General features: G+C 42.5%; 1 protein-coding gene across 7 annotated transcripts in view; it reads left to right on the top strand.

Moving 5' to 3' along the window:
* Positions 1-1,701: 1,701 nt before the first annotated feature.
* The window catches only part of TRPM7 (transient receptor potential cation channel subfamily M member 7), a 113,921-nt gene continuing 91,294 nt past the window's right edge, over positions 1,702-24,328 (top strand). For 6 of the 7 annotated variants that reach the window (XM_070054172.1, XM_070054170.1, XM_017348018.3 and 3 more), the window contains exons 1-3: positions 1,702-1,998; positions 20,812-20,891; positions 23,910-23,948. In XM_070054172.1, the coding sequence (XP_069910273.1) occupies positions 1,996-1,998; positions 20,812-20,891; positions 23,910-23,948 (122 nt within the window). In that variant the 5' untranslated portion in view covers positions 1,702-1,995. Of the gene's footprint in view, positions 1,999-6,190; positions 6,253-20,811; positions 20,892-23,909; positions 23,949-24,328 lie in introns of those variants that run through there. The other variant, XM_070054171.1, reaches the window with a different exon arrangement.

The following is a 24,328-nucleotide window of genomic DNA, read 5'->3' as shown; positions in this document are numbered from 1 at the left end:
TATTTTATTAATGAATAAATTAATTCTCCAGAATGACTGCTATTTGAATGACTTAAGGTTGTTAAATCACCTGAAAATGGAAGAATTAATTTTGTCTAGTTCAATTAAGAATAAATCTGCTTCCCTATTTCCAACTTTAAATCCTCCAATTTGCCAAAGAGGTTTGGAGTTCAACTGTCAAGAAATTCTTCTTACTCGTTTCTATATCATTCAAGATAGGAGTGACGCTCTTGTGGGTACCAAAGGCCGGAATTATAAAGTCAGGGGGGAACAAAGCAAGGTTATTTCAGTCTATTTTGGTTTTCTGGTTTGCTTGTCTCCACCTTCTAGATTTTTAAGCACCTTCAGACAGGCAATGTGTAGGCCCAGTTGATATCTAGCAAACATTTATTGAACACATGTACAAATTAGTCAAGCTGCCTGCCCTACAGGACTGACAATCTAGTATGACATTTATATTAACACATTGTTAAACCTTGGTCCTGCTGGACCTGCCCGATGGGGAAGGTATACCCATCACGTGGAGACTGTTTCCAAGCATAGGAAGCAGAGTGGTGCACTTTCGTTGGAGGGAAGATCCTACTTCAGTGAATTGTGGGTCACGACATTTCAGAGGTAATAATTATGCTGAGTGAAAAGAGACCAGACGAAAGGGGAGGGGAGGAGAGGGGAGGGGAGGGGAGGGGAGGGAAAGGGTGCATATTGTGTGCCTTCTATCCGCGGGATGCACTTCAGCAGGTTCGAAACCATTCTATTTGAGCGACGTGCGCACTGGCAGATTTTGGTATCTGGGGTGCGTGGTAGTCCCGAGACGTCCATGCAGGAGGGACCTCTGTAGTTGCTAAGGGCGCGACGGGGAGGGACAGGCTGGAGGGACTATCAGGGGCCGAAGGAAACCTAGGGGCGCTGTCTGTTCACCATCTTGGTTGTGGAGATAACTTCTCGGCTACACCGCGTATGTGAAGCCTATATGGTGTGTTTATTCTTCAATAAAACCGTTTTCAAATAACACCGCAGAGGGTCAGATTAGGACTTTGGGAGCAGAAAGGCCACGTGTGAAAAGCCAATGTTTTCAGAAAAACTGACTGCAGACTACAGGAAGTGTACTACGTAGTACACTTTTCTCTGATAGCCATTTCGGGCCCTTGTGATGCAAAGGAAATGGAGAGACTGACGCGTGTTTTGAGACCAGGGGTTGAGCTCCGGGAGTCTCCTGCTCAGGTGTTGGTCTGCGATCTCTGGGGGGAAAAACGTGGTCCTGTCTTTAAATCCGGAAGAACGGTTACTGGCAGACACGGGAGAAGCTAGGGCAAGAACATGATTAGGGCAAGAAGATGATGGTGCCCTTGGGACGAGGAGAAAGCAGTAAATACAAGCCTCTTCCCTCCTGGGGCCACAAGAGAGGCTGGGAAAACGCGCGCAGGCGGAGACCACGCGCCACTCCAGGCTGCACCCCGGGGCCCTGGAACCTTAACCCTCAGCCAAGGCTGCCCCAGGTTCCGCTCGGCGAAGTCAGGCAGATGTTTGAGTCAGATCCGCCTCCGGATCCAGGGAGGACCGGGAGGGAGCCGCAGGCACCTCAGGCAACCCGGGGCTGCGGGGAAGTCAGTGTCGGCGCCCGGCGCGTGCGCACGGCGCGCGGGGAGGCAGCCTGGAAGGGAGGGAGCGCGCGCCCTTCACGTGACCCGCCCCGCGGGCGGCGACGCACACGACGCGCCCCTCACGTGGTCTGTCTTCAGCCCCGTCGCCGGCGGAGGCGGGCGCGGGCGCGTCCCTGTGGCCAGTCACCCGGAGGAGTTGGTCGCACAATTATGAAAGACTCGGCTTCTGCTGCTAGCGCCGGATCTGAGTTAGTTCTGAGAAGGTTTCCCTGGGCTGTCCTTGTCCGGCGGCCTCTGCTGCCGCCTCCGGAGACGCTTCCCGATAGATGGCTACAGGCCGCGGAGGAGGAGGAGGTGGAGTTGCTGCCCTTCCGGAGTCCGCCCCGTGAGGAGAATGGTACTGGACCCACGCAGGCCCGGGCTCGGGGAATGGGCTCGGGGGTTGCGGGCGGGCAAGGGGAGGACCCGGCAGGCTAGCGTGTGCTGGAGTCCCGTGCCTAGGGGCGAAGGACTCCCCCCCCCCCTTCGGATTGCCTGCAGGCTTCCCGGAGTTGCCGTGGCGGGACGTGTGTGCAGGGTGTTCGCGGGCGAGGGGCGGGAGGCAGGTGGCAACGCCGGCGCGACAGCTCGCCGCGGGAATCCCCGGGGCTGCGACCCGGCTCCCGCGAGGGCCTCTCGAGGAGGCAGAGGCGCGAGCCGGGGACTACCTGGCTGGGGCTGAGCGGCCGCAGCGCGCCAGGCGCAGCGCTCAGCTTCCAAGCTCCGCATCTCCCGGGAGCGCGGTCCTCCTGGCGCCAGTTGTTGGCAGATAAGGGAGCCAAATGCTCTGCTCAAGTTCATCGTGGAAGGGGAGGGCGGGCTGGGAGGGAACAAAAAAGGGGGTAAAGGACACGGGTTTGGAGCTGTGCCTTGTTTGCTGTGCCGCGGATACTCTACAGGTACGCTTTCTTTCTGGAGCCAGAGGGGAGGGATTTGATGCTGACGGTAGATCTGGTTTGGAATTTTCTTTAAGGGCGAATGAAAGAGATGTTTGCGGAAGGGGCGCTGCGCTATCGGGATTCAAGTGGAACTGCCTATCGGTTTTCCTAGAGAAAGGTTGCCGTGCGTTAAGCCAAAGGTGCGGGGGGAGGGAGAAGAGGCGGTGCATTGCAGCTTTTGATTGAGCTTAAAAAAAAAAAAAATTAAGGCCGAGAACCGAATGTGAAGATTTCTTACAAAGAAAGTCACTTAGATTGGAAACCTGAAGAGCAGAATAGGTATTTGTGGTTAGTCCTTGAACTTGATAGGCTTTATGCAAACAACTGTCCCTCTGCTGGAGTCTGGCAGGTTTACTTTTATCTAGAAGCTGACTCAAGTGCCATTCAAAACTGAAACCAGAGTTTCGACTAACACCACGGATGTAGTTATACTTTGAATAAAGAGTGTATCTTCTGTGTTCACCCTTGATTGCTAATGTAAACTCATTAAAAGCATCATTTTACCTATTTCCTAATTTTTAAAAGAAAGGGTTATCAAGTCCCTTTACTAGCGCTAATTTTTTCTTAAGTCACTTAAATTGGTGTAGGGAGGGGATGTTGAAAAAAACAAAAACAGGCTATCCATATTGACTACTCATTCAGGAATTCATGTACTTTTCTCTCTGACTTAAAAATTCGCTGAAGTATGTGTGTCTACATTGTATGATTCTTACTGTAGACTGTTTTTGAGGTATGTCCTCTTGGTAATCAGTCTCTGCTTTGACACCATATAAATTGTTTTCTGAGTTTTGAAAAGCTTTAATCAGCCGACTAAAGAACAATACTAAACAAACAAAATACCAAGACATACATGTTAAACTGGAAAAGGATAAAATTTTGTAACATGGCTGCTGGAATTTTTTTTTAAAGATTTTTAAATTTATTTTCCTTGAAAGAGTTACACAGAGAGAGAAGGAGAGGTAGAGAAAGAGAGAGAGGTCTTCCATCCGATGGTTCACTCCCCAGATGGCCGCAATGGCCGGAGCTGTGCCGATCCGGAGCCAGGAGCCAGGAGCTTCTTCCGGGTCTCCCACATGGGTGCAGAGGCCCAAGGACTTGGGCCATTTTCTACTGCTTTCCCAGGCCATAGCAGAGAGCTGGATCAGAAGAGGAGCAGCCGGGACTTGAATGGGTGCCCATATGGGCCCTTCAGGCCAGGGCGTTAACCCTCCTGCCCGCGAATTTTTGTTTTATTTAGAAATCAGTTATCTAGTGATATACTTCCAACACTGTGATAGGCACTGGTGAGGCAAAGATGTATTAGACAAGCTTACTTTTAAACAGCTTGTATTTTTTTTTTTTTTTGTAAAGGTTTATTTACTTATTTGAAAGGTAGAGTTGCAGAGAGAGAAGGAGAAAGGTCTTCCGTCCACTGGTTCACTCTTCAAATGACTGCAAAGGCCAGAGCTGAGCTGATCCAGAGCCAGTAGCTTCTTCTGGGTCTTCCATGCTGGTACAGGGGCCCAGGTTGCAGCAGAGAGCTAGATTGGAAATGGAGCACCTAGGACTCAAACCGGGGCCCATACGGGAATGCCAGCATAGCAGGTGGTGGCTTTACCCACTATGCCACAGCGCCAGCCCCAAACAGCTTGTATTCTAGTAATTTATGAAAGATCTTGATATCCACTGGAAGATACAAACATTACTTCATAAAACACACATATAGTATCTACTGTGTTTCAGGCCCTGTGATACTTAATAGCCTTCATGGGCAAAAAGCAAAAGGATAATATACTATTGCAGGGATTACTGTGCAAGTTTAGGGTAGTCAGGCAAAGAGAAAGTCTTGGTAGGCTTGAAAAAGAACAAATGGCAGAAGTGAGAGTTGAAGAGGTAATAAAAAGTTGGAACTAATTTGAAAGTAGAAGGAATAATGAATTTGTGGTTTAGTCTAATGGAGTGTTAGAAGAAAAGGGCATCCTTGGTTTCTTCTGGGAACTGTAATACCGTACATAAGTTTGGAATGAGTGGAGTGTGGGGTGATATAGAGTACTCATGGGAATATTATAAAGATATATGTGGGCCAGATTTCTAAAGTAGTGTATGTCGTGCAGAGGAGTTTGGAGATGATTGGGGATCCAGATAAGCAGGGTGAATTGGTGAAAAGGGGGAGATTGATAAGAAGGAGGCTGTTGCATAGTCTGACAAGTGAAATGACTAGTAGAAGAAGGAACAGATGGATATGTTTAGGAATTAAACTTTAGAACATGGTCACTTTTTTGAGTAATATCTCTGATGTTTGTGTCTGTGTAAATATTAGTAACAACTAGGCATAAAATGAAAATATGTGATTATTGAAGTCATTACTTAAAATATGGAGATATAGTAGTTGAAGACAGTATTTAAACTATGCATTTAACAACTTTTAGGTAAAGATATATTGAAACGAGCACTTATAAACTGAGTTCTATGAATCATAGATATTTTATCTAATTATCTTGATAACTTTTTTAGTGATTCATTCATTTATTTGAAAGGCAGAATTAGAGGGAGAGAGAGAGAGAGGCACAGAGAGGTCTTCCATCCACTGGTTCACTCCCCAAACTGCCACGATAGCCAGGAGCTACATCCAGATCTCCCATATGGGCAGCAGGGGCCCAAGCATTTGTTTTCCCAGGCACATTAGCAGGAAGCTGCATCAGAAGTGGAACAGCCAGGACTTAAACTGACACCTACAATGCTGGCCCCTGATTTTATTATTATTATTTTTTTAAATATTCCCTTGAAAGGGAAAAAGACAGATAGATAGAGATCTCTCATTTGATGGTTCACTCCCGGATGCCTACAACAGCCCGTGCTAGGCCAGGGTGAAGTCAGGAATCTAGAATTCAATTTGGGTTTCCCATGTATGTGACGGATATCCAACTAGGACTTGAACTCAGGTGCACCAGAATGGGTTGCAGGCATTCCACCTGCTTTGCTAAATGCCTGCCCCTAATGTTCTTTCTTTAACGTTGTACTGTGGGAGATTTCAAACTTACAAAGATACCACGGTATACCTGTTGACCAGTTTTAAATGTGAATGTTGTTCTTTTTATTATCCTTGCTATTGCCCCTCAGCCGGATAATTTTTTAAAAATGATTTATTTATTTGAAAGGCAGAATTATAGAGGCAGAGAGAGAGGTCCTCCAACTGCTGGTTTACTCCCCAAATGGCCGCAATGGCCCGAGCTGGGCCGATCTGAAGCCAGGAGCCAAGAGCTTCTTCCAGGTCTCCCACGTAGGTGCAGGGGCCCTATTACTTGGGCCATCTTCTGCTTCTCCAGGCCATAGCAGAGAGAGTGGAGCAGCTGGGACTCAAACCAGCCCCCATATGGGATGTTGGCACTACAGGCAGCAGCCTCACCTACTGTGCCACAGCCCTGGCTCCTCAGCCGGATAGTTTTAATGAAGATTGCAGACATTTGTCATCTGTGGATACTGTATTTTGTGTACAAACGTGTCCTAAAAAGACGAGGACTCAGTATAATCACAGTACTCTTGGCACAGCTAAGATTAGCTTGTCCTTAAGCTTATTAAATATTCAGTGTATCTCCCTAATTGTCTCAAGTTTTTTTGTTCTTTTCAGTTGGTTTGCTGGAATTATACTGCAAAGAATTCTGCACATAGTATTTGACTGATAACACTTTCTGTCTGTATGTATTACCTTATCCTTTGGTTTTGTATTGTCATTTACCATTTATTTGTTGAAAAACCCTGATTATTTGTCCTGTAGAATTTCCTATAGTTTGGATTTTGTTAAATGCATCCCTGAACTGTTATATAACATTTCTTTTTTTTTTAATCTAATGATTTAGTCAGATTGTAGTGTTATATTTTAGCAGTAGTACTAACAGGTAGAGCTATGCACTTTCTGTTGCATCTGTTTTCTCATGTTAAGATTGACCAGTGGATTCATGTTGTCAGCTGCTGATCTCTCACTTGTGAAGTTCCCCATCCATCATTGATGTAATAGTTAGGATAGTACCCATTAGTGATTTTTGCCATTCATCTCTTGAGTCTGGATTCCTCTTTCTCCTTTCTTTTTGGGAACCTTTCAATATATGAATTAATTGCACAGACTCTTTCTGTGTCTCTTTTACCTGAAGCAAAATTCAGAGTGATTGAGATTAATTTAGGCTATAAGCATCATTTAACTATGGAGATTTGAACTGAGTCACTGATGTTAATTGATAAAAGACTTAAATAGGTGTCACTTTTAGAAGATGCTTTGCTGTTATTAGATTAGTTTGAATGTGAATGCAGTGTTTACATATTTATGCTTCTCGTTTACATTTAAAATGATTAGTTTTAATTTGAATTAGTACTTTTAGTGATTTTTGTTGGCTCTTCTTCGGTTTAGTACCTTTTGGCTTTAGAAAATTGTTTTGGATCTGTTAACCTGTTTTGGGGGAGTATGTTAAATTTTATGACCATTTAGAAATTTTCAAGCCTGGCTAAAGGAATATTGGTGTGTTGGGGCTGGCGCTGTGGCATAGGACATGGCCAGTAAAAGCCACCACCTGCAGTGCTGGCATCCCATATAAGCGCCAGTTTGAGTCTAGGCTGCTCCACTTTCAGTCCAGCTCTCTGCTATGGCTTGAGAAAGCAGAGGACGGCTCAAGTCCTTGGGCCCCTGTACCCGTGTGGGAGACCCGGAAGAAGCTCCTGGCTCTGGATGGGCCCAGCTCCTACCGTTGGGGCCATTTGGAGAGTAAACCAGTGGATGGAAGACCTGTCTGTCTGCCTCTGCCTCTCTGTGGCTCTGCCTTTCAATTAAATAAATAAGTCTTAAAAAATAAATATTGGTATGTAGAGGTAAGCAGTTCTTTGAATTTGATGCACCTAGGCGTCTTTGCTAGGTAACTATTTTTTTCTTAAAGATTTTTTTTGAAAGGCTGAGTTACAGATTTTTTTTTTAAGATTTTATTTATTTATTTAAGAGGTAGAGTTATAGACAGAAGGAGAAACAGAGAGAAAGGTCTTCCTTCCGTTGGTTCACTCCCCAGATGACCACAATAGCTGGAGCTGCACCTATCCGAAGCCAGGAGCCAGGAGCTTTCTCCAGGTCTCCCACATGGGTGCAGGGGCCCAAGGACTTGAGCCATCTTCTACTGCTTTCTCAGGCCATAGCAGAGAGCTGGATTGGAAGAGGAGTAGCTGGGACTAGAACCAGCGCCCCTATTGGATGCTGGTGCCTTAGGCGGAGGATTAACCCACTATGCTATGGTGCCTGCCCCTTGTTTGCTTTTTAAAAATTTATTTATTTCTTTGAAAGGCAGAGTTACACAGAGAGGAGGAAAGATGGAGATATCTTCCTCTTCTGGTTCACTTCTCAAATGGCTGCAACAGTCAGAGCTGGGCCAGACCAAAGCCAGGAGCCTGGAACTCCATCCTCATTTCTCACATGGTATCAGGGGCCCAAGCACTTGCTGCATTCCCAGGTGCATCATCAGGGAGCTGGATCTGAAGCAGAGCAGCCAGGGCTCAAAGTGGCACCCATAAAGGATGCCAACATTGCAGGCTGCTACTTAACCCACTGTGCCACAATGCGGGCACCTCACAATTTTTTACAAGTACCATTGTTAACCTTTTTCTTCTATAAAAGACAGTTGATAATCTTTCCTCTACTTGGCCTCAGGAATAATACTAATATTAAAGTTCATGAATCATCATTTATTGAACTGCTGAACTTCTTGGAAGCTCAACCTTTGGAAACCTAGCTCCTCATGAAAAGTAAGGAAAAAGCTTTTGAGCTAAGCTATATCAGGAATATAGTATCCTTGAGACCAGAATTTACTGATGGAAAAATATGTGCAAAGTGAAATTTAGCAGCTTAATTGGCCACTTTTCTCTGAAATTTAGTAATAACATTAGAAGTGATAGAAGGTAATAGTCTGAGAAGCAGACTATTGCTATAAGGAAGGGACTGGTAAAACGTTAATTAAACTAGAAAGAAGGGGCTTTTTATTACCTTTTGGTATGTTAGCCAGTAGTTTTCCTAGTCTTTAACAGTATGATTTACCTTAACCAATGCACAGAAATTACTCTTGTCTAAGAAAATTGTATACTAGATTTTAGATAAGTTTTCATATTAACTGATATTAACATTTAGCTGTGGCCATTGTTCTAAGTGTTTTAGATAAATCAATTATATTCATCCCTCAAGAAAACTCTGAAGTAAGTACTTTTTTTCCCCTCCATTTCTTGTATAAAGCACAGAGAAGCAAAATTACTTGTCAAAGGTCATGAGGCTAATGAGTAGTAGGGTAGGTATTGATCTGACATACTATGGAAACTTGGAGAAAGATTATAGCATGCAGGTGCATGTATGTTTTTGAGCTCTCAGGTGAGAGGTGTTACGTTAAGTAAAGTTATTTTAAAATATGTGTTACTTTTAAAAAATTTTAACTTTTTTTTTTTTTTTTTTGACAGGCAGAGTTAGTGAGAGAGAGACAGAGAGAAAGGTCTCCCTTCAGTTGGTTCACCCCCCAAATGGCTGCTATGGCCGGCGTGCTGAGCCAATCTGAAGCCAGGAGCCAGGTGCCGCCTCCTGGTCTCCCGTGGGGTGCAGGGCCCAAGCACCTGGGCCACCCTCCACTGCCTTCCCGGGCCACAGCAGAGAGCTGGACTGGAAGAGGAGCAACTGGGATAGAATCCGGCCCCCCAACCGGGACTAGAACCCCGGGTACTTGGCGCCGCAGGTGGAGGATTAGTCTAGTGAACCGTGGCGCTGGCCTATACCATGCTTTCTTCAAGTGATAGGGCACCTAGTAAAATTTTCTTTATTACCAAATTGCTACGAATGAACCTCAGTACAGGTTATTCATAGCTCAGTTGAATATATTTTATTTTGACAAAAGTGAAGAGACTTTACTCTGGGGGCATCCTTAATAGATTGGGGAAGTCATTAACTATATAAATTTCTGTGACTGATAAACCCTTTATTAAAAGTCACAGACACTTGTCATGAATGTTTCATCAAGATGTTGTCACACTGCTCACAATACAAAGGCTCGGATTTTTTAATAAAGAATGTCCTAATGTTTTCTTTAGATTTCATTTTCAGATTAATTTTAGTGGCATCAGCTGAAAACAGTCATTGATGAGCTCCTTGAATTTGCTAAATTCTGTTACTGGTAGGGGGAGTTATTTGTTTAGGGAATAAGGAACTAGAAATAAAAGAGTTAAAGTTTTGCTGTTTGACTTCAAGTACATAGTATTTAAAAATAAACATGTGGGAGGGTGTTTAGCCTAGCTGTTAAGATGCCCATGTCGGGGCCAGCACGCCATGGCTCACTTGGTTAATCCTCAGCTTGCGGCTCCAGTGTCCCATATGAGTGACAGTTTCTAGTCCCAGTTGTTCCTCTTCCAGTCCAGCTCTCTGCTGTGGCCCAGGAGGGCAGTGGAGGGTGGCCCAAGTACTTGGGCTCCTGCACCCGCATGGGAGACCAGGAGGAAGCACCTGGCTCCTGACTTCGGATTGGAGTAGCTCCGGCCATACCGGCCATTTGGAGGGTGAACCAACAGAAGGAAGACCTTTCTCTTCTCTTTTCTCTCTCTCAAAAAAAAAAAAAAAAAAAAAAAAAAAAGATGGCCATGTCCCACATTTGAGAACTTGGGTTTGAGTTTTAGTCCCAACTCTAGCTCCTGACTCCAGCATCCTGCCAGTGTGGACCCTGGAATTTGTCAGTGGTAGTGACTCAAGTAATTAGTTCCCTGCTGCCAGCTCTGTCCCAGATCCAACCAAGCCACTGGATGTTTGGAGAGTGAACCAAGGGTGGGAACTCTCGATTTTTGTCTTTATCTCTGTAGCTTTCTGTCTCTTAGCCTCTCAAATAAAAAGAAACAATTTCAATAACATAATTTTGAGTCATTTGGTAATTTTTTATTAGGGAATTTAGGTCTAGAAAACTATACAGGGCCGGTGCCACGGCTCACTAGGCTAATCCTCCACCTGCGGCGCTGGCACCCTGGGTTCTAGTCCCGGTTGGGGCGCCAGATTCTGTCCCGGTTGCTTCTCTTCCAGTCCAGCTCTCTGCTGTGGCCCGGGAGTGCAGTGGAGGATGGCCCAAGTCCTTGGGCCCTGCACCCGCATAGGAGACCAGGAGAAGCACTTGGCTCCTAGCTTCGGATCAGCGTGGTGCGGCGGCCGTTAGGGGGTGAACCAACAGAAAAGGAAGACCTTTCTCTCTGTCTCTCTCTCTCACTGTCCACTCTGCCTGTCAAAAACAAAAAATAAATATAATATTACAGATGAATTTGAAACCTCCCATGTACTCCATCAGAATCCCCTTACAGTTTTCATTTCTGCAGAATCATCCTGTTTAGTTTTTATTGTTGCTTTGCATGCTTTTATCATGTTGTCACAGAGTATAACATACTCTTGAGTATAGTTGTTATATCTATATAATATATATGGAATTATGTATCTCTCTAGACCTTTTTATATGCTCTCCATTTTACTTTTATTAGGCATTTAGGTTGTTGCCAATATTTTAAAAAATATTATTGTATTTATTTGAAAGGCAGGGGGAGAGACAAATCTCCCAACTACTGATTTAACTTACCAAATGCTTGCAACAGCCAGGGCTGGGCCAAGCTAAAGCCAGGAGCCAGGAAGGTATAAAAGTAGAGCTGGCACTTCAATCCATGCACTCTAATAGGGGATGCAAGATTCCCAAGTGACATTTAACCACTAAACCAAACACCTGCCTCTCTAATGTTTTATGCATGGTAATACAACATTCTTGTGTGTATCATTTTACATGCAAGTATGAGAATTTTTGTAGGATATATATCTGGAAATCAAATCACTGGGTCATAGGGTAGGTACATCTTTGACTTTGTAGATAATACCAAAAAGTTGACCTAAGTAGTATAGTTTACACTCAGAGAAGTATATGACAGTTTTCATGTTTTCTACACTTTGTTGGCTTGGTTCTTTTATTTCACCAGAATCATGAATGTGAAGTAATTTTTTGTTATTTTAATTTCTAAGTCCCTGTCCACCAATACTGTTGTATATCATTTCAGGTTATATAGGGAGGATGGGGTTGGTTAGAGGTTTTTGACTCTGGTTGCCTCCTCTGTCTACCTGTTCCTAACTTTTGCTCAGTTTTCTATTAGATTATCTTTTTCCAATTTATTTACTTGTAGAGATTCTTTTCTAAAATTTTTTCCTGGGGCTGGCGCCGTGGCTCACTTGCTTAATCTTCTGCCTGTGGTGCTGGCATCTCATATGGGTGCTGGGTTTTAGTCCCAGCTGCTCCTCTTCCAGTCCAGCTCTCTGCTGTGGCCCAGGAGGGCAGTGGAGGATGGCCCAGGTGCTTGGGCTCCTGCACCCGCATGGGAGACCAGGAAGAAGCACCTGGCTCCTGGCTTCAGACTGGTGCATCGCCGGCCGTAGTGGCCATTTAGGGAGTGAACCAACAGAAGGAAGACCTTTTTCTCTGTCTTCTCTCTCACTGTCTATAACTCTGCCTGTCAAATAAATTAAAAAAATTGTTTTTCCTTTTTAAAATTTTATTTAAGGTATACAAATTTTATGTGCTTCATATATACAGATTTAGGAACATAGTGATACTTCCCACTATACTCTCCTTCTTGCCCACGTTCCCACCCTTCTTCCTCCTCCCTGTCCTATTCCTACTCTTAATTTTTACAAAGATCTATTTTTAGCTTACTTTATGTGCATAAGATAAATCCCACACTAAGTAAAGAGTTCGACAAACAGTATGAAGGAAAAAAACACTGTTCCTCAGTGGAAGAGATAAGGGCTGTAAACAGACACTAAATCTCAAAATGTCAATTTGACTCCAATGTGTTACATTTTAGGTACTCTTTAGTTACCACAGATTAGGGAAAACATATGGTATCTGTCTTTTTGGGACTGGCTTATTTCACTTTAGTAAAATGGTTTCCAGTTACATCCATTTTGTTGCAAAAGATAGGCTTTCATTTTTTTTTAATCGCTGAGTAGTATTCCATTATCTACTTATCTATATATAATCATAATTTTTTAAAAGATTTATATATTTACTTGAGAAGCAGAATTACAGAGAGTAGGAGTGATAGAGAGAAAGGTCTTCTATCTGCTTGGTCACTCCCCAAATGGCTGCAGTGGCCAGAGCTGAGCAGATCCGAAGCCAGGAACAGGGAGCTTCTTCCAGTTAGTTCTCCCATGTGGGTGCAGGGGCCCAAGCACTTGGTCCAACTTCCACTGCTTTCCTAGGCCATAGCAGAAAACTGGATTGAAAGTGGAGCAGCCGGGACTCAAACTGGCACCCATATGATATGCTGGCAGCACAGGCGGAGGCTTAGCCCACTATACCACAATGGTGGTCCCCCATAATTTCTTTATCCATTCATCAGCTTATGGACATCTGGGTTGATTCCATATCTTAGCTATTATGAATTGAGCTGCAGTGAACATGGGGGTACAGATACTTGTAGAAATTCTTTATGTATCCTGAAAACTAATCTTTTCTATTCTTTTTGGATTTATGAGTGGCAAATACCTCTTGCCTATAGCTTTTTTTCACTTTATTGATGGTAGAGTGTTTATTTTTGGGTGGTTGATGTATACTTTTTTTTTTTTAAAGATTTATTTATTTGTTTGAAAGGCAGAGTTTCAGAGAACCAGAGATAAAGAGATCAGTCTTCAATCTGCTGGTTCACTCCCCAAGTGGCCGCAATGGTCAGGGTTGAGCCAGGCCAAAGCCAAGGTCCAGGAGCTTCTTTGCAGTCTCCCACATGTGTGCAGGGCCCCAAGGTACTTGGGCCATCTTCTGTTGCTTTTCCAGGCACATTAGCAGGGAGCTGGATTGGAAGTGGAACAGCCTGGAAGTGGAACTGCCCAGTACGCCACAATGCTGGCCCTGTATACAAGTTTTTAATTTTAGTGTGTTCATTTTTCAGTATTTTTTTGATAGCTTGTGTTTTCTCTTCTTAAAGGTTTATTTATTTGAAAGGCAGGGTGATAGAGACAGAGTGAGTGAGAGGGAGCGCTGGTTCATTCCCTAATGGCTGTCGAAGCTCCTGGTTGAAGCTGAAGCCAGGAGCCAGGAACCCCATCCTGGTCTCCCACATGGGTGGCAAAGGCTCAAGCACCTGGGCCATCTGCTGCAGCTTTCTCAGCTGCATTAGCAGGGAGCTGGATCATAAGTGGAACAGCCAGGACTAGAACTGGTACTATAACGGGTTGCTGGTGTTGTAGTTGTATAAACCGCTGCATCACAACACCAGTGCCTAAATTTTTACTTTTCATATTTTACCTTTTGCACTTTATCTGTATTTATATACATACAGTGAAATAGTTCATATTTTCTCCTGATCTGTATTGCTATCTCTGTTATAGACTAACTTGTTTTAATGCAAACTTCTGTTTTTAAATGATATATTCCATTGTTGTATTTGTCTTTTCCTGTGTCAAAATATTTATTTTGATCTTTTCACCGTCTTAGGTGTCCAAATTAAATCTACTCAGCAAAAGAGATTTAATATTTTTGATTTTTTTCTGCCAACATAATTTTCATCTTTTTTATCCAAAAATGATTTTTTTAATATAATTTTCTCATTTTTAGGAAAATGTTAAAATGGATTATTCTAAGCAACATTTTATGTAGGAGAGCTGAGGAAAATATTATTACTATTTGGGCAAAATAGAGATTTATTCATTCTTTTCTGCCTAAAGGTGTGCCCAGTCTTAAATATCTTGGATTTCACTGTGGTATAATAGACCCCTTTACAATTCTCATTCTCAAACATTTTCTACCTCAACTAGTCTAGAGGGCATTATTTGACTGTTAAACAGGATAGTTACCTCTCTGAGATGCTAACAAGAAAAAGCAAAATGGACGAAAAGCAGGATTGGATGTAATTGGATTCTCTACAAATATGGTCATGCTTTGAACTTTGTCAACTTAATTTTTTTAATATATAGAACTTTTCTACCAACTATTTGTCAGGTATTTTTCTATCATATGTTTAAAACCCCTTCATAGGCTTCACATCTGAATTGTCAATATCCATCTAATAGTTAATTGTTTTAGTAGTTGTCAGCCAATTAAGAGTAAGCTTGGAACTCAAGAGGAGTTCCTGTGAGAATGCCAGAGGTCAGATGAATTATATTCTTCTAAGGGAAGTCAGAGTGCCAACCTATTTCACGATTTTACTTTGAGTTAGCCTTATTTTTCTTTTTCATTGTCTGTGCCATACATGGCCAGCATGTTGACTAATATACAAATTTATCTCATAACTCAGAATTTCTAGGTCTTTAGTGTAATTTTTTTTTTTTTTTTTTATTTTTGACAGGCAGAGTGGACAGTGAGAGAGAGAGACAGAGAGAAAGGTCTTCCTTTGCCGTTGGTTCACCCTCCAATGGCCGCCGCTGCAGCCGGCGCACCGCGCTGATCCGATGGCAGGAGCCAGGATCCAGGTGCTTTTCCTGGTCTCCCATGGGGTGCAGGGCCCAAGCACCTGGGCCATCCTCCACTGCACTCCCTGGCCATAGCAGAGAGCTGGCCTGGAAGAGGGGCAACCGGGACAGAATCCGGCGCCCCGACCGGGACTAGAACCCGGTGTGCCGGCGCCGCAAGGTGGAGGATTAGCCTATTGAGCCACGGCGCCGGCTATGTAATTTAATTTTTAAGCACATGCATTTTATTTATAGGCAACTCCTTTTGAAATTTGATTTTGAGTATGAGGTAATATTTTCCTGCTTGTTGTGTGTACTGAATGTGGATTGTATCTTGGACATTGTGAATTTTACCTTGTAGAGACTTGACATTCTGTTATAGTCGTCTGAAGAGTACTAATTTTTTTAAAGTAATTATTATGGACTAAGTTTTTGTGACTCCCCAAATTCATTCAAATTCTTTAAAGACCATACTCTGATATGATGGAAATCGAAGACGAGGACCTGGGAAGTAATTAGGGACAAGTGTGTCAGGGGGATGGGGCCCTGGTTGGATGGCAGTAGTACTCTTAGAAGAGATACCACAGGGCTTGCTCCTTTTTATCCCGTGGGGACGCAGTGAGGAGTGATCATCTGCAACCCTAAAGGAGAGCTCTCCCAGACTCTGACCCTGGCATGCCTTGTCTCCAGAAATGTGAGGAATATATAGAATATTTTTCAGTTGGTTAACTCACCACCTCTATGATATTGTGGTAACCCAAGTCAACTAAGACAGTCATTAATGAACTGTACTTAACAAACTGTCTTCTCTATAGTAGACAGCAGAAAGAGTTAATTCAGCTATATTTTTTAAAGCTACACAGATTATATATTTTTTCGTGAACCAGCCAGAGATTTTTGCGGAATTAATATGCAGTTTTTAGGGCTTTTCTGTGGATCTCTCCTTTGCAGAAATTTTATCATCTTTTTCCAACTGCTGTTGTCACCTGGAACTTGGTATTCTGATTCTTTTTTGTTTATTTGTTTGTTTAAAGATTTATTTATTTATCTGAAAGGAAGAGTTACAGAGAGAGAGGAAGAGAGAGAAATCTTCCATATGATTGTTTACTTCCCAAATGGCTGCAACAGCTACGGCTGGGCCAGGCTGAAGTCAGGAGCTTCATCTGGGTCTCCCATGTGGGTTCACGGGCACAAATACTTAGGCCATCCTCTGCTGCTTTCCCAGGTGCTGAGAGCTGGATCAGAAGCTGAGCAGCCAGGACTCAAACCGGTACCCATATGGGATGCCGGTGCTTCAGATGGAGGTTTAACCTACTTCACCTACTTTTGTCCTGAAACATGATAATGTTGTATGTCCTTTGATGGAACAAAGACATAAGCCTCAGCTGTTCTCGCTTATTGCCCAAAAGATAGATAAATATTGGAATTTATTCCTTGTCCTTGAATCTCAATTAGGTTTCACACCCTATTGTCTTTATACCCCACCCCAACGTTCTTCCCCAGTATGAATGAATTCACCTCTGCCTGCTGCCCCCTACCCCTAGCCCACCTAAGATATAAAAAGGCCTAGCCACTGGGATCAGAACTTTCTGCCAAATGTCCAGTCTGTGCACGCTGGCAGTTGTTCACCCACCTCTGTAGATTTATTTTCTCTCAATAAATTAGGTCTGGCTGTAGATTGGTAACCTGCCTCTTCTCTGCTCTACACCTCTTTTCCTAACATCCTTGTGCGCACAAAATTTAGTAAACATTTGTGAATATGGGAGTGACATAATTTAAATAATTTTCAAAGTTTACGTGTATGCCACTTAGAAATTACTATGGGATGCAGATGTGGCATCCCATATGGATATTGGTTGGAGTCCCGGTTGCTCCACTTCTGATCCAGCTCTCTGCTATGGCCTGGGAAAGCAGTAGAAAATGGCCCAGGTTCTTGGGCCCCTGCACCCACTTGGGAGACCTGGAAGAAGCTCCCAGCTCCTGGCTCTTGGCTCCTGGCTTCGGATCGGCGCAGCTCTGGCCGTTGCGGCCAGTTTTGAAGTGAACCAGCGGATGGAAGACCTCTCTCTCTCTGTATCTCCTCTCTCTGTGTACCTCTTTAAAATCAATAAATCAATCTTTAAAAAAATAAAAGTACTGAAAGAAAAAAATGGCCAAGAATACTATTGGTGGGTCTGACATTTAGCCTAGTGATTAAAATGTTGGTTAAGACATCAGCATTCCATTTTGACATAACTGGCTTCAATTTCCAGCTTGGGCTTTTGACTCCAGCTTCTTAATGTTGACCTTGGGAGGCAGTGGTCATGGCTCAAATGATTGCTTTTTTTTGTTTTGTTTTGTTTTTTAAATCCACAGAGGAGACCTGGATTGAGTTCCTGACTCCTGGGTTTGGCGTGGCCAGTCCTGCCCATTGCATGCATTTTGGAAGTAAACCAATAGATTATTATAGCTTTTCTCTCTTTTTCAAAAAAAAAAAAAAAAAAATGAATATTGTGGGTAGAGCTGTCCTTCAGAGATGAAGGAAACATGAAGACTTTCCTAGATAAACAACCACTTGGAGAGTTCATCTCCACTAGACCTGTCATAAAAAAGCTAATGGTAGTGCTTTGGGATAAAAGAAAAGGATCCTAATTAGTAACACAAAAAATATGAAATTTTAAAACTCACTGGTAAATGTAAGCACACAAATTTCAAATACTTAAATACTATGATGGTGATATGGGAGTCACAATTTTAGTGTGAGGGTTAAGAGATAAAACATCAGTGATGTTTAGGTTTCATAATTCCATCCACTTAGGTTACTAAAATGCTTTTACTATTAAAATTCTTGCAGGAAAATTACCTTTGTTATTTTACATCTAAAACTTGTTAGCTCTATTTTTTCTCTCTTGTGATTGGAAACACCTTTTTTCTTTTTAAAGATTTATTTATTTATTTGAAACTCAGAGTTACACAGAGATAGAAGGAGAGGTAGAGAGAGAGGTAGAGATGGAGAGAGAAGGAGAGAGGGGGAGAGAGGGAGAGAGGTCTTCCATCCGATGGTTCACTCCCAAATTGACCGCAGTGGCTGGAGCTGTGCTGATCCAAAGGCAGGAGCCAGGAGCTTCCTCCAGGTCTCCCATGCGGGTGCAGGGGCCAAAGGACTTGGGCCACCTTCTGCTTTTCCCAGGCCATAGCAGAGAGCTGGATTGGAAGTGGAGCAGCCGGGACTCGTACCAGCACCCATATGGGATGCAGGCACTGCAGGTGGCGGCTTTACCCGCTGGGCCACAGCACCAGCCCCGGAAATACCTTCTAATACAAGACTCTGAGATGATTGTAAAAATGTAGAGAAAGGAGGACATCAGTATCCACAAACAGTGTAGAGGGTCTTGTTGCTTGTTTCTTGGATTGAATTGGCTTAGTGAAAAATGTGAAAGACCTTTATTTATTGTGAGATTTAGAACATGAGTTGGAAAACTATGTCATTTAGGCTAAATCTGACCCGGGTCCACTCTCAAATGCATGCAGTTGGGGCATGAACTTAATCCAGGTTTCCAAACTGGGTGGCACTGACCAGACTGAGGCATCACTTATTGCCTTCCTAGGCTTGCATTATTAGCTGGAATTAGGAGCTGGAACTGATCTTCAACCAAGGCATTCTGATGTGGAACATAGGTAGCTTAAACACCATCTGCTAGGCCAAATGCCTACCCTTGTATATATTTTTAAGTTGAACACTTATTAATTTTCAGCCTTTGTTTTTCTAATATAATCAATTAAGGCTGGACCTTTTCCTCAAAGCACCATTTAAAACCATATTGCACAGGTTTTTATTTTTTTTAAGGAAATGGCTTTTTTTTTAATTAAAATTTATTTATTTATTTGAAAGTCAAAGTTACATAGAGAAGAAGAGGCAGAGAGAAAGAGAGAGGTCTTTCAACTGCTGGTTCACTTCCCTGTTGGCCGCAATGGCCGGAACTGCACCGATTCGAAGCCAGGAGCCAGGAGTTTCTTCTGGGTCCCCCCACATAGGTATAGGGGCCCATGGACTTGGGCCATCTTCTACTGCTTTCCCAGGCCATAGCAGAGAGCTGGGTCAGAAGTGGAGCAGCCAGGACTTGAACCAGTGCCCGCATGGGATGCTGGCACTGTAGGCAGCGGCTTTACCCACTACGCCACAGTGCCGGCCCCTGCACAGGTTTTAAAATGCATGAAATTTTCACTGTTACTCACTTGTAAGAATTTTAATTATTTTATGAAAATATTTGTTTATTCTAAAGGTAGAGTGACAGAGAGGGAGGGAAGAAAGAGAGAGAGGAAGAGAGAGATAGAGATGTCTTCATCCACTGGTTAGTTCTCCAAAAGCTGCAATAGCCAGGGCTGGGCAAGACTGAATCCAGGAGCCAGGAACTCCATCTAGGTTTCCCTTGGAGGTGGCAGGTTCCCAGGTACTTGTTTCATCCACTGCTTTCCATAGTACCTTAGCAGGAAACTGGATCAGAAGCAACCAGGACTCAAACTGATACTCTAATTGGGGATGCCAGTGTCACAAGGAGTAGCTTAATCTGCTGGCCCCAGAATTTTAATTTTTATAAGTGTCTCATATGTGTTTTGAGAATAATGAGTAGATCTTGAGTAGATCTTCTGTTTATTAGGTGCAGAAATAAGCCTCTGTCATTTAGTCAAACTTGTAAATGATGTTGTTAACTAAATATGTTTCTTGATTTTTTTTTGTTCCATTGACTTTTCAGTAATTAAGAGGTGTGTTAATCTACTATGATTCTAAATTTATGTAATTCTCCCTGCCTGTTTTTGTCTTTACGTATTTGACAATATTTTATTTGGTTAATAATATTTTTATTTTATTTTATTTTATTTTATTTTATTTTATTTTTTTGACAGGCAGAGTGGACAGTGAGAGAGAGAGACAGAGAGAAAGGTCTTCCTTTGCCGTTGGTTCACCCTCCAATGGCCACCGCGGCCGGCGCGCTGCGGCCGGTGCACCGCGCTGATCCGATGGCAGGAGCCAGGAGCCAGGTGCTTTTCCTGGTCTCCCATGGGGTGCAGGGCCCAAGCACCTGGGCCATCCTCCACTGCACTCCCGGGCCACAGCAGAGAGCTGGCCTGGAAGAGGGGCAACCGGGACAGAATCCGGCGCCCGGACCGGGACTAGAACCCGGTGTGCCGGCGCCGCTAGGTGGAGGATTAGCCTAGTGAGCCGCGGCGCCGGCCCTTGGTTAATAATATTTAAGATAGGCCTAGCAACCCAATCAATTTAATGTAATCTTGTAATAACCTGCAGTTCCTATTGATATTTAACGGCTGTTCTGATACTGTCTTTCTTGATTAGAATTTGCTTTATGTCTTTTTCTGTCCATGTACCATTAACAATTCCATACTCTTAGGTCTTAAGTATTCATTTAAAAGTGGAATATAGTCAAACTCTCTTTTTTTAAATTAAATCTGACAGTCACTTTTAGTTGTCTTTTAAATGATCCATGTCTTGAGATCACACGAGCTTCTATTGAAGTTTTTGATTCACAATGGATATCTCAAACTTGGATTCTGTCTTTTCTGGCTCTTTGAAGCCACAGTATCTAAACAGCATGTTGATAAAATAACCTGAATCTCATTGGATTTTAAATGAAGTTATTCTAACGATTTAAGTGTATTATCCAAAAGAGTATATTATGTAATAAATATTTAAAATTGAGAAAAATTGTATAAGAGCTGTCTTTATGTATTTTGTCATGAAATTGTTTCCTTATATCAGCGAGTTAACTTAAAAACCATTCTTTAAAACTTTCTGTTTTAGTCCCAGAAATCCTGGATAGAAAGCACTTTGACCAAGAGGGAATGTGTATATATCATACCAAGTTCCAAGGACCCTCACAGGTAAGCATACCTCTGTTTCCTGGGATCTTTTAGAAATATAGATATTACTTTTATATACAAAACAAATACAGACATAAATTATATCACTTTTGTATTTTATTTGTTACGAATACATTAATATATTTTTAATTAACTGCTAATTTTCATAGTTACTGCTAATTATTATTTTTAGATTGGGAGGAGACAGCATTAGCAATATATCAGTATTCTAGAATTTTTTTTTTTTTTTTAAAGATTCATTTATTTGAGAGGCAGAGGTACAGAGGAAAAGAAAGAGGAGAGAGGTCTTCCATTCGCTGGTTCACCCCCCAAATGGGGGCAACGGCTGGCATTGAGCCTACCTGAAGCCAGGGGCCAGAAGCTTCTTCTGGGTTTCCCATGTGGGTGCAGAAGCCCAAAAACTTGGGCCATTTTCCACTGCTTTCCCAGTCCATTAGCAGGAAGCTAATGGATTTGAATCAGCTCCCATATGGGATGCTGGCGCTGCAGGCAGAGGTTAACCTGCCACAGTGCTAGCCCCCTGGAACTTTTTTTTTTTGAGGTTTATTTTATTTGAAAGGCATAGAAACAGACAGAGACAAAGGGAGAAATAGAGAGAGATCATTCATCTGCTTGTTCACTTCTCAAATTTCAGCGGTGGGGGGCTAGGCCAGGCTAAAGCCAAGGAGCCAGGAATTCACATATAGGTGGCAGGGTTTCAAGTACTTGGGCCATCTTCTGCTTATTTCCAGGCACATTAGCAGGGAGCTGGATTGGAAGCAAAGCAGCCAGGACTCAAACTGGTGCTCATATGGGGTGTGGGGCTTTTAGACAGCAGCATAACCCACTGTGCCCCATTGCCAAAAATTTCTTCCTGTTCCTCATCCCCCCATCTCTCAGCTCCCTCAAATCATGCTAATGTATTACAAAGACAAGGCAGTTAACACTTTTTCATTGGTTGATACTGAGAACTTAGATATTCATGTATTTGTGTATTTATTGGGCATGTGCTTGGATATAGGTCATCATTTACTGGAAAACCTAGCATCAAAGACGGTGGGGATCTTTGTCTTTAAAATGGATTTTGTGGGGCCACTGCTGTGGGGCAGTGGGTTAACGCCCTGGCCTGAAGTGCTGGCATCCCATATGGGCTCCAGTTGGAGACCCAGCTGTTCCACTTCCCATCCAGCTCTCTGCTATGGCCTGGGAAAGCAGTGGAAGATGGCTCAAGCCCTTGGGCCCCTGCACCCGTGTAGAGACCTGGAGGAAGCTCCTGGCTCCCGGCTTCGGATCGGTGCAGCTCCAGCCATTGTGGCCAATTGGGGAGTGAACCATCGGATGGAAGACCGCTCTCTCTCTCTCTGCCTCTTGTCTCTGCTGTGTAACTGTGACTTTCAAATAAATAAATAAATCTTTTAAAAAATAATAAAATGGCTTTGGTGATAGAAAAAAATTATAAACAGAGTATATCAACTATAATTCAAGAAAAAGTTTGCTGTGGAAAGTGTTTTCTTAAGATGTATTTTTGATAATTTACCCCCTGATGCCTACAAATAAAAAAAAAACCTTATAAGGCAAATCAAAATTATAGTTATTTTCTATTATAGAAAAATCTTTTCACAAACACTTGGGAAAAATTAACTCACAAAGACATTTGCAAGCTTTGAGTATCGTACCCATCTCCTGTCAAACCTTGTTCTCTGTTAAATAATCTTCTCTGAAACTTTTACTTTTTTTTTTTTTTTTGACAGGCAGAGTTAGACAGTGAGAAAGAGAGAAAGGTTTTTCTTTTCTGTTGGTCCCCCCCCCCCCCCCAACGGCTGCTGTGGCTGGCGCAGTGTGGCTGGCACACTGCACTGATCCAAAGCCAGGAGCCAAGTGCTTCTCCTGGTCTCCCATGCGGGTGCAGGGCCCAAGGACCTGGGCCATCCTCCACTGCACTCCCGGGCCACAGCAGAGAGCTGGCCTGGAAGAGGGGCAACTGGGACAGAATCTGACACCTCAACCAGGACTAGAATCTGGTGTGCCGGTGCCACAGGCGGAGGATTAGCCTGTTGAGCCGCAGCGCCGGCCACTTTTTTTTCTTTTTAAAGATTTATTTATTTATTTGAAAGTCAGAATTGGGTGGGAGAGAGAGAGAGAAAGAGAGAAATATTCAATCAACTAGTTCACTCCCCGGTAACCACAACAGCTTGCTTTGAGCCAGCCTAGATCTTCTTCCAAGTCTCCCAACTGAGTAGCAGGGTCCCAGACACTTGGGCCATCTTCTGCTGCTTTTCTCAGACCATGAGCAGGGAGCTGGATCAGAATTGGAGCAGCCAAGACGCAAAAGTATGCCCATATGGGATGCTGATATTTTAGATTTTAAGTTCTTCTTTTTACTGTCAGAAAAAAATGTTGCAGTTTTCATTTTACACATAGATGACAGATACTTGCATTTTGAACTGGAATTAGTGTGTGAGAAGGAGGAAAGAGTCTACATTTTTATTTTGATGAATATTGCCATAATGCTTCCATAGAGATGATACCAATATGTACTGCCAACAGCAGATATTACTCACTAGCATGTTGTCTTAAAGTAGTCTTTCCTACTAAAATGGATTTTCATTTGTATGTTTTTACTGTGAACTGTGTTCATATGGATTTTGTTTTATTATTAGAGCTTTAAAAATTGTTTGAATAAGCTCTTTATTAGGGAAAATAACCCTTTACAAAGGTTTTTTGGTTAGCTTGTCTCTAGATGTTATCAGGGGCAGATTTTTGCCATGAATAAAGAGTTTGTATTTTTCTGTCATTAAATCTGTTCATCTTTTTTATGTTTTCTGAACTTTATATCACTACTGATTGTATTTAAATTATGAAAACTGTAACTTTAAAAAATAGTCACTTGTATAAACCAGATTATACATGACCTAGGATTTCTACTGGAAAATTAACTGTATAATTTTTGTTTCTTACTTTTATATATATTTTATATAGTTTAATCGAAAATTTAAAAATTTCTTTGAAATAATTTTTTTACCTTTTTGTGTCTTACAGATGCCTTCCAGGATGTCAGATTTGTCAGCAGCTTGTCAGGTACATTTAACATAACTAAAGTTCATAAATTTTAAAAAATAGACTCATTAGAAGAAAAAAAATTAGACTCATTATAGGTGTCAACTTGACCTTCTGTGCCACAGCATTGGCCCACTTTTAATTTTAATGTTAAAAGAATATTACATTGATGAATAACATGCTAGTTTTAAAAATTTTTTTTAAATATTTATATATTTATTTTGGTATGGTAGTTCGCATTTTAAGAAGATTGGAACAAAAGCCAGTTAAATTGTGGAGACTTGCTTCATGTGTTACCTTCATTTCAATGAGTGTAGCCCTGTGTTTCCTCTGAAAATAGTTAACCTCATGTATTTTGTTTAATTCTGTTTTAGGAGTTTCTAACCTCCCAACATTCCCCC

Source organism: Oryctolagus cuniculus, chromosome 12 (assembly GCF_964237555.1).
Source record: "Oryctolagus cuniculus chromosome 12, mOryCun1.1, whole genome shotgun sequence".
NCBI lineage: Eukaryota > Metazoa > Chordata > Mammalia > Lagomorpha > Leporidae > Oryctolagus > Oryctolagus cuniculus.
This window is presented reverse-complemented; position numbering and strand designations above follow the sequence as displayed.